Source organism: Mustelus asterias, chromosome 12 (genome assembly GCF_964213995.1).
Source record: "Mustelus asterias chromosome 12, sMusAst1.hap1.1, whole genome shotgun sequence".
Lineage (NCBI taxonomy): Eukaryota > Metazoa > Chordata > Chondrichthyes > Carcharhiniformes > Triakidae > Mustelus > Mustelus asterias.
The window spans coordinates 8,468,631-8,478,630 of NC_135812.1; the positions used below are offsets into that span (position 1 = coordinate 8,468,631).

Here is a 10,000-nt window from a genome sequence, read left to right on the forward strand (position 1 = left end):
TTAAACTTAATGAATAAAATCTAGAATTGAAAAGCTAGTCTCAGTAACCATGGCAACAATCAGTGGTTGCAGTGAAAAGCCGTCTGGTTCACTAATGTTCTTTAGGGAAGGAAATCTGCTGTCCTTACCCGGTCTGGCCTACGTGTGACTCCAGAGCCACAGCAATGTGGTTGACTCTTTAACTGCCCCTCTGAAATTGCCGAGTGAGACACTCAGTTGAAGGGGCAATTAGGGATGGGCAAGAAATGTCGGCCTGACTGAAGTCAGGGCTGGAAATCCTGATTGGCTGTCTCCCCAGTCCAGTCCACAGTAACCAAGGCATTTTAGTGTCTCCACCTGGGTCTAGTTAACACAGCAAATCCATCGCAAAGTGGGCATCTGTGTGAAGTGAGCTGCATGTGTATGTCTCAATCCTCTCAAGGGATGTGTGTGTCACTGAATCAATAAGGGCCGGAGGCAGGATAGACCCTGACATTCATAGAATCTCTACAGTGCAGAAGAAGGCCATTCGGCCCATTGCGTCCGCGCCGACCACAATCCCACCCAGGCTCTATTCCCACAACCCTCATGTTTACCCTGCTAATCCCCCTGACTGGGGCATGGCCAATCAACCTAACCCATATACCTTTGGCGTGTGGGAGGAAACTGGAGCACCCGGAGAGAACCCACGCAGACACGGGGAGAATGTGCAAACTCCACACAGACAGTGACCCAAGGCTGGAATTGAACCCGGGTCCCTGGCGCTGTGAGGCAGCAGTGTTAACCACTGGGCCACCGTGCCGCCATTGATAGCTCCTTCACGATTGAATAAACAGGGGCGAACTTGCATTGCTGAAACACCTTTCACAACCTCAGGCGACACCTTACATGAAACAAAGCACTTTTGCAGCGCAGCCTCTGTTCCATTGTGAGAAACGCGGCAGCTAATGTGCTGCACAGCAAGATCCCACGGGCAGCAATGTGATCATGACCAGGTGATCTGCCCTAGTGATGTGGGCTGAAGAGTAAACATCGCTTCTCTAAGTAACCCCACTGGATTTCTTACATCCACCTGAGAGGGAAGACGGTGCTTTGGCTCCACGTCTCATCTGAAGGACAGCACCTCTGACAGTGCAGCATTCCCTCAGTTAAAGACTTGCATTCATATGATGCCTTTCACAACCTCAGGTCATCTCTGGGCTGTCTGTTTCCGTTTCACACACCAAGCTCCAGGGTTAGCCCTGCTGTCTCACAGGACCAGGGACCCGGGTTCAATTTCGGCCCTGGGTGACTAGCTTAATGGTAAAAACTGGGCAGCATGGACAACTTGGGCCGAAGGGTCTGTTTCCATGCTGTAAACCTCTATGACTGTCTGTGTGGAGTTTGTACGTTCTCCCTGTGTCTGCATGGGTTTTCTCTGGGTGCTCCGGTTTCCTCCCACACTCCAAAGATGTGCAGGTTAGGTGGATTGGCCATGGTAAATTGCCCCTTAGTGTCCAAAGATGTGCAGGTTAGGTGGATTCGCCATGCGAAATTGCCCCTTAGTGTCCAAAGATGTGTAGAATAGGCGGATTGGCCATACTAAGTTGCCCCTTAGTGTCCAAAGATGTGTAGAATAGGTGGATTGGCCATACTAAGTTGCCCCTTAGTGTCCAAAGATGTGTAGGTTAGGTGGATTGGCCATACTAAGTTGCCCCTTAGTGTCCAAAGATGTGTAGGTTAGGTGGATTGGCCATGCTAAATTGCCCTAGTGTCCAAAGATGTGTAGGTTAGGTGGATTAGCCATGCTAAATTGTCCCTTATGTCCCAAGATCTGCAGGTTAAGGGGATTCAGGGGGTAAATGTGTGAGGGTACGGGGATAGGGTGAAGGGGGGATTGGGCCTGGTGCAGACTCGATGGGCCGAATGGCCTCCTTCTGCACCAAAGGGATTCTATGATTCTGCGAAACAGTAATGCGACACTGGCCAGAAGGACTGGTTTTTAGTTGATTGAAGGATAAATATTGGCCTGAGCTGCAGTCGGAGGCCTGTCTTCAGTGTCCAAAACTCTGGAGTGGTATTTGAACCCACAACCTTCTGAATCAGAAACAGAAGTGCCACTGACTGAGACACAGCTGGCACTGGTGAGTTCAATATGTACAGCTCATCGGGGCAGTTTGGAAGGACAAGATGTAGGAAAACATTGCAAATGGCTGACCCCTGCCGGCTGCCTCGAGTGGGACCCGTTCCAGAACAACGAACGAAAGCCAACAGGAAACAGTGACGAGGGAAATAATAATGGCTACTTCTGTCGCCGTTTGAGTTTAACCCTGCTGCCTCCAGATCCAGATTCCATTGATTCATCTCCCTATCAGTGTGTAGCTGACCTTGAGAACCGAGAGGGTGATAAAGGCCGCTTGCTCCTGATGTTCGAAATATTGGAAAATATTGGCCGAGGTTTAAAAGTGCAGGAATGGAAGATGTTAAGAAGTAACGGTGAGGTAACACAGGGATTCTGCTCGAGTTTCTGGCACCCTCGATATCCTGTGAAAGGGTGAGCCGGAGAAGAAAATGGTGGGTGAGAGATTGATTGACAAACAAGGAAGGGTTGCCATGGAGAGAGAGAGAGAGAAAGAGATTGGAGGCTGGAGGTGAGGAAGTCTCAACAGTGTGTGATCTATGAGGCGCACCCGATGCAATGCCTTTCCGAAATAAAAGTCACTAATGCCTCGCAGGTCACACAGCATCCACGGGGAGAGAAACCCAAGATAACATTTCAGGTCGATGACCTTTCGTCAAAACTTGGAAACGGAATGAGATTAGCGCAAGACGAGACTGGGAAAGAAGCAAAGGTTTGTGAGAGGGTGGAAGACAGGAGAGATTAAGGAGTTAGTCACTCAAGGCCATCAAGAGTAGTCATAGAATGATTACAGCAAAGATGGAGGCCATTTGGCCCATTGTGTCTGTGCTAGCTCACTACAACAGAGTTAAGTCACGTTTATTTCTTAGCCACAAGTAGGCTTACATTCACACTGCAATGAAATTACTGTGAAAATCCCCTAGTCACCACACTCCAGCGCCTGTGGTAGTGAATTTAGCACAGCCAATGCACCTAACCAGCACATCTTTCTGACTGTGAAAGGAAGCCGGAGCACCCGGAGGAAACCCACGCAGACACGAGGAGAATGTGCAGACTCCACACAGACAGTGACCCAAGCCGGGAATTGAACCCAGGTCCCTGGTGCTGTGAGGCAGCAGTGCTAACCAGTGTGCCACCGTGCCACTCTCTCGCTTTCGGATCATTCCCCAACCGTTTCTCTGTAATCCTGCAAACCTTTTCTCTTCAGATAATTATCCAACTCTCTTTCGCAGGCATTGAGTGATCCTGCCTCCACCATACTTTCAGGCGGTGTTTTCCACTTGCTGCATGGAAAATGTTTTTCCATTTTCCAATCACCTTAAGTCGGTCTGCTCTGGTTCTGGAACCTTCTGTCAACGGGAATAGGTTATCTCTAATCTGTCCCGACCCCTCATGATTTTGAACATCTCCAACAAATCTCCTCTTAAACCTTCCCTTCTCCAAAGGGGAACACTTCCAGCTTCTCCAATCCATCCATGTAACTGAAGTTCCTCGTTCACGGAACACTCTCTCAAATCTTTCCTGCACATCACCTAATATTTTCCCATCTTTCTTAAAGTGAACAGAAAACAATGATACTCTAGTTGAGGCCAAACCAGTGTTCTATACAGTCCTCCTTGCTTTTATCTTCGCTGCCCCTATGTATAAAGCCAGGATCCCATCAGCTCTGCTGAAGGGTCATCCAGATTCGAAACGTTGACTCTATTCTTTCTCCACAGATGCTGAGGGACCTGCTGAGATTTTCCAGCATTTTCCTGTTTTTGCCCCATAAGCTTTATTGTTCAATTCCTCAATCCACCCTGGCATCTTCAACGACTGTGCACTAAAGCCCCCTTCCTCCAGCACACCCTTTAGAATTGGACTCTTTATTTTACATTGACTTTCCATCTTCTTCCTACTAAAATGAATCATTTGACACTTCTCTCCATTGAATTTCATCTGACACTTGTCCACCTGCATGCCTGAAGTTTAACACTATCCTCTTCACAGTTCGCAATACATCCAAGTTTCTGCGTCATCTGCTGTGATGCCTTCAGCAAGGTTGGCTTGCTAGAGTATGAACTAGCTGATGAGTCCTAATTGATGGTTAAATCAGGGAACCTTATGCTCCCTATTTAAAGCAGGTGTGTCAGACTCCCAGCCTGCATTCAGCAGGGAGCAACTGGAGAGCTGGCTGTGTACAGATGTATGGTGTAAATAAAGTAACTTGGTGACAGGACTTTTTGCCTCCGTGGAGTTATTACATCTGCAGAATTTGAAGGTGCGCTCTGCTACACTGGAGTCCAGGCTATTAATACGTATCAAGTAAAGCAGAGGTATGAACACTGGGAAATCCCACCAAGTACCTTCTTCCAGTCCGAAAAGCAACTCTCTGTCATTCTGCCAAGTTTTTAAACATTTTTTTGAAGTTCGTGTCTCAAGTAGGCTTACATTAACACTGCAATGGAGATACTGTGAAAATCCCCTAGTCGCCACACTGGCCGGGTACACTGAGAGAGAATTTAGCATGGTCAATGCACCTAACCAGCACGCCTTTCGGACTGTGGGAGGAAACCAGAGCACCCGGAGGAAACCCACGCAGACACGGGGAGAACGTGCAAATTCCACACAGACCGTGACCCAAGCCGGGAATCGAACCTGGGTCCCTGGCACTGTGAAGCAGCAGTGCTAACCGCTGTGCCACCATGCCACCCCCAATGTCTTATGTGCTGCTCCTGTCCCTTTTATTCCATGAATTCTAACTTGGCTGACAAGTCCGTTATGTGGCACTTTCTCAAATGTCTTTCAGCAGAACACAAAAATTGCATTACCCTCATCAACCCTCTGTGTTAACTCATCAAAAAACTGAAGGAGGTTACTTAAGCATGATTTACCCTTAACCAATCCATACTGCCTTTCATTAATTAATCCGCATTTGCCTAAGTGACTGTTAATTCTGTGCTGAATTGCCTTTTCTATCAGTATTGAGGTTAAATTGTCTGGCATGTAGTGCTGGGCTTATACTTATACATTTCTTTGCACAACTGTGTTAGATTTCCAATTCTTTAGTCATTTGGCATCACCCCTGTATCTAAGGAGGATTGAATAATTATGGCCTATGCCTCACAGTTTCTATCCTCACTTCTGTCAATATCTTTGGATGCATCTCATCCGGTCCTGGTGACTTCATAGAATCAGAGAATGCCTTCAGTGCAGAAGGAGACCATTCGGCCCATCGAGTCACCTTTTTAAAATCTTACCCAGGCCCTATCCCCATAACCCCATGTATTTACCCCGCTAATCTCCCTAATTTACACATCTTTGGACACTAAGGGGCAATTTATCAAGGCCAATCCACCTAACCTGCACATCTTTGGACACCAGGGGCAATTTATCAAGGCCAATCCACCTAACCTGCACATCTTTGGACACTAAGGGGCAATTTATCATGGCCAATCCACCTGACCTGCACATCTTTGGAATATGGGAGAAAACTAGAGCACCCGGAGGAAACCCACACAGACACGGGGAGAACATGCAAATTCCACATAGACTTTGATTTGATTTTGATTCGATTTGATTTGATTTATTATTGTCACATGTATTAGTATACAGTGAAAAGTATTGTTTCTTGCGCGCTTTATAGACAGGGCATACCGTTCATAGAGAAGGAAATGAGAGAGTGCAGACAGTCACCCAAGGCTGGTATTGAACCCGGGTCCCTGGTGCTGTGAGGTGGCAGTGCTAACTACTGTGCCACCGTGCCAGCCTATTTAACTTTAAATGCAGCCATCCTATTTAATATGTAATTTTTGCCAGTCCAGTGCTTCACTGGAGGTGCAGTGGGTTAGTGTCCCTGCCTCCAAGCCAGAAACTCTGGGTGTGAGTCCTACTCCAGCGCCTGATTGGCCATGGAAGATGTGTGCATTACACCAGGATCCCCTGACGAAGGGTCATCTGGACTCGAAACGTTGGCTCTATTCTCTCTCCACAGATGCTGTCAGACCTGCTGAGATTTTCCAGCATTTTCTGTTTTTGTTTCAGATTCAGGTTTTGTTTCAGATTGGCATGTCAGCTACGACTCTCACCAACTTTTACAGATGCACCATAGAAAGCATTCTTTCTGGTTTGTATCTCAGCTTGGTCTGGGCTCCTGCTCTGTCCAAGACCCGCAAGGAACCACAAAAGGTCGTGAATGTCGCCCAAACCATCACGCAGACCAGCCTCCCATCCATTGACTCCGTCTACACTTCCCGCTGCCTCGGCAAAGCAGCCAGCATAATTAAGGACCCCCACGCACCCCGGACATTCTCTCTTCCACCTTCTTCCGTCTGGAATGAGATACAAAAGTCTGAGGTCACGTACCAACCGACTCAAGAACAGCTTCTTCCCTGCTGCTGTCAGACTTTTGGATGGACTTACCTTGCATTAAGTTGATCTTTCTCTACACCCTAGCTATTGGTAGCCTGGCTACCAAATAAACCTGTTGGACTTTAACCTGGTGATGTGAGACTACTTACATTAGCTGTGACTGTAACACTACATTCTGCACTCTCTCGTTTCCTTCTCTATGAACGGTATGCTTTGTCTGTATAGCGCGCAAAAAACAATACTTTTCACTGTATACTAATACATGTGACAATAATAAATCAAATCAAAGATTCCAGTATCTGCCGTATTTTGCTTTTATCCAGAATTTTCTTCCTTGGTTAAAAACAAATGCAAAGTAGTGATTTAATATCTCAGATGTGCTCTTTTAGACAATCGTCTTTTAGGTTCCTTATCCAGTCCCATTCCTCTTTATTAAATATTTTTAATATTATGTTAGCTGCCAGTCTCTCCTCATACCTTCCCTTTGCTTCTTTTATTTGTTTTTATTTTCACTTCCCCTCTGAACCCTCTAAACGGAGCCTGACTCACCCACCTGACACAATGAGGTGAGGAAAGGAATGAGAGGCACAGAGGTTGTACCTAGAGCAGGTGCGCCACTGCCCGAAAGCAAAGAAACGAGATAAAGATAACAAAAGCTGCAAAGAAATTGAAACCAGTTGGAGACCAGGGATTACAATCTGAAATCGTTAAACTCAGTGTGAACAGCTGTACATTTCTTGCAGAGTGTTTCCAGAATTCTCTGGGGAGGTGACCGGACCTTCTTGTCCCACCGATTGGTGGGTGGGGCAAGCCGGTAAAATTGCGAGAGAGCTGAAAAATGGGGTTCACATCTGATTTCTCACCTCTCGCAGTCTTACCAGCCCCGGATATCCGGCGAGATCAGCTTTGCACCCGAACAGGCTGATTGTAATATTTCAATTCTATGGTAAGTAGAATTTAAATATTTCAAGTGAGTCCGGGATGCAATCGCTCTGGCTCACTTGCCTTAGCGGCCTTGCCGGTGAATGTCCTCACTGGCGAGGATCACGTGTGGTCTCCATCAACGGGGAGCTGTCGTGATGGCCTCACTGGTAGGACCAGAGCCCATTGATGCCCCTCTGGGAGGTCAGGGATGGAGGTGCCCCTTTGGGCAATGCCAGCCTGACACTGCCCGCCGGGCACCCTGACACTGCCCACCCGGCACACTGGCACTGCCCGCCTGGCACCCTGTCGCTGCCCACTGGGCACTACCCACTGTCAGCTTGGCACACTGGCAGTGCGCACCGGGCAGTGCCAATGGATGGGGCCTAATGGGAAAGGGTGGGGCCTGAAGGATTGTGGCTTCAGGGGAGGTGGGCAGGGCGGGGGGGGGGGGGGGGGGGGATGCTGTGCACTCTGCAAATGGGATGGAGAGGGCGATTGGCCAGGGTGGCAGGGGTTGGGGGAGAAATTGACCACTCCATGCGTGGGGTGGGTGGGGGTCGCATCAGATAGTCTATTCGGGAGGAGGGATGATCGGCTGTAGTTGCGGGGAGGCAGTGGTGTTGCGTATCAAAATGAGGTAAGATTGGCTTTTTAACTTGCCCAAAAAAAAATCAGATCGATTCCCTCCTGTTTTCACACACGTTCAGCACTTAGAATGTTTTTGGTGAGATCGCCCCCTCTCCCTGTCTTTATTTCAGATTTCCATCTTCCGTTGTACTTTGGTCTTGGAGAAGCTAATTGCTAGTTTGGTTAATCGTGCTATTATACTAGAATAACATAAATTACTTTCAAGTGTTTCTTCCTACGGCTTAAAGTTTTGAAAGCAAATGCAGGACCGTGTATAAATATGATTGTGACTCACCGTGTGTTTCCTCTTATTTCAGGCTGTAACCTCGAACTGTTCCTGATCTTGCTTGGATTGGAGTTCCACATTTCGCTCTCTTGCCCCAGACACTGTGTTTGCTACCCTTCCCCCATGACTGTCACGTGCCAGTCACACGGATTCACCTCCATCCCGGAAGGAATTCCCGCCAACAGCGAGAGAATATTCCTCCAGAATAACCGGATAACTCTGTTGCTGAGGAACACCTTCAGCCCCTCCACGGTCACCCTTTGGCTCTACTCCAACAATATCACGTTCATCGACCCCGAAGCCTTCCGCGGATTCGGCCTCCTCGAGGAACTTGACCTCGGGGACAACCGGCACCTGAGGTTCCTGGACGCAGAGACCTTCAACGGCTTGGAGAAGCTCCACGCTTTGCATCTCTATCGCTGCGGGTTGACCTTCCTACCCAATGGAATCTTTGAAGGCCTTCACAACTTGCAGTACCTATACCTGCAGGAGAACCACATAGAGTACCTACAGGATGACCTGTTCCTGGAGCTGGTGAACCTGACACAGCTCTTCCTGCATGGGAATAAATTATTGAGTTTGTCCCAAAACACCTTCAGAGGCCTGGTCAACCTGGACCGCCTCTTGCTGCACCAGAATCGGCTTCATTGGGTCAACAAAAGGGTTTTCCATGACCTTCGCCGGTTGGCCACTTTGTATCTGTTCAATAACAGCCTGAGCTCGCTTCCCGGGGAATGTTTGGCGGAGCTCGGATCACTGCAGTATCTCAGGCTGAATGGCAATCCTTGGGAATGTACCTGCAAAGCTCGCTCCTTGTGGGAATGGCTCCAGAGGTTCAGAGGGGCAAGCAGCAGCGTTATCTGCGAGTCCCCCCGGGAGCTGCAGGGGGTCGACCTCAAGGTGCTGTCCTCCCGCCACTTCAAGAACTGCACGGGGTCGGAGTCGCTCAACCAGATCCGGACGCGGCACCACCCCCATCACGGGATCAACAACGGGCTGGAGGCCGGGCACTCCTCGCGGGGCGGGGCGTCCGGATCGGAGCACCCGTCGCCCGGCAAGAACGGCACCAGCCAGCAGGACGACGCGGGGGAGGCGGCCCCAAAGATGGCGCCGGACGGGACGCCCGATGGGATGTGGGGCAGCGATTACCTGCCTGACGCCGGGCAGAAACCGCAGACCATCCGTCCATTCTCACCCCGGCGCAGGTCAAGGATTAAGTGCACCCGTCGCACGCACTTGGAACTCCCGCCCGGAATCCAACAGCCCGCCGGAGGGGGAGGCAGCCCCCGCCCCAGCGCTGGATGGCTCACTCTCCTGGTCGCCCTGGTCCTCATCATCCGTTGAGCCTGCTTCCCCCAGTAACGAAAAGGGCAAAGACATTCTAACACTGCCGTCAATCCAGTAGGGACCAAAAAAAAAAAATTTCAAAAAAAAACAACAAAAAAAAAATCAATTTTTAAAGTTACAAGCGATTAATACTGTTACTATGTGCTTAGGCAGGCCATGGATTTGTTGGATTGCATCTCTTTTGGACCATTGGAATATAATTGGAAATTGTTGGAATACACGCCCAATGGAACTGAACCGGCAACACACGATGATGTGGCGAAGGAGTTCCCCCACTAGCTACAGGCAGCAGGAAGTATATCAGAGGGCGCACTCGGAAATAATATTTGAACAACACAAACCCCACCCCACCCTCCCCCAACCCCCCC

At 49.0% G+C, this 10,000-nt stretch overlaps 1 protein-coding gene across 1 annotated transcript in view; it reads left to right on the top strand.

The window, feature by feature from the left end:
* The window catches only part of LOC144501218 (reticulon-4 receptor-like 1), a 66,118-nt gene extending 56,364 nt beyond the window's left edge, over window positions 1-9,754 (top strand). The window contains exon 2 of the mRNA XM_078224667.1: window positions 8,317-9,754. Coding sequence (XP_078080793.1) covers window positions 8,317-9,629 — 1,313 coding nt within the window. The 3' untranslated portion in view covers window positions 9,630-9,754. The remainder of the gene's footprint in view (window positions 1-8,316) is intronic.
* The last annotated feature ends 246 nt before the right edge of the window (window positions 9,755-10,000 follow it).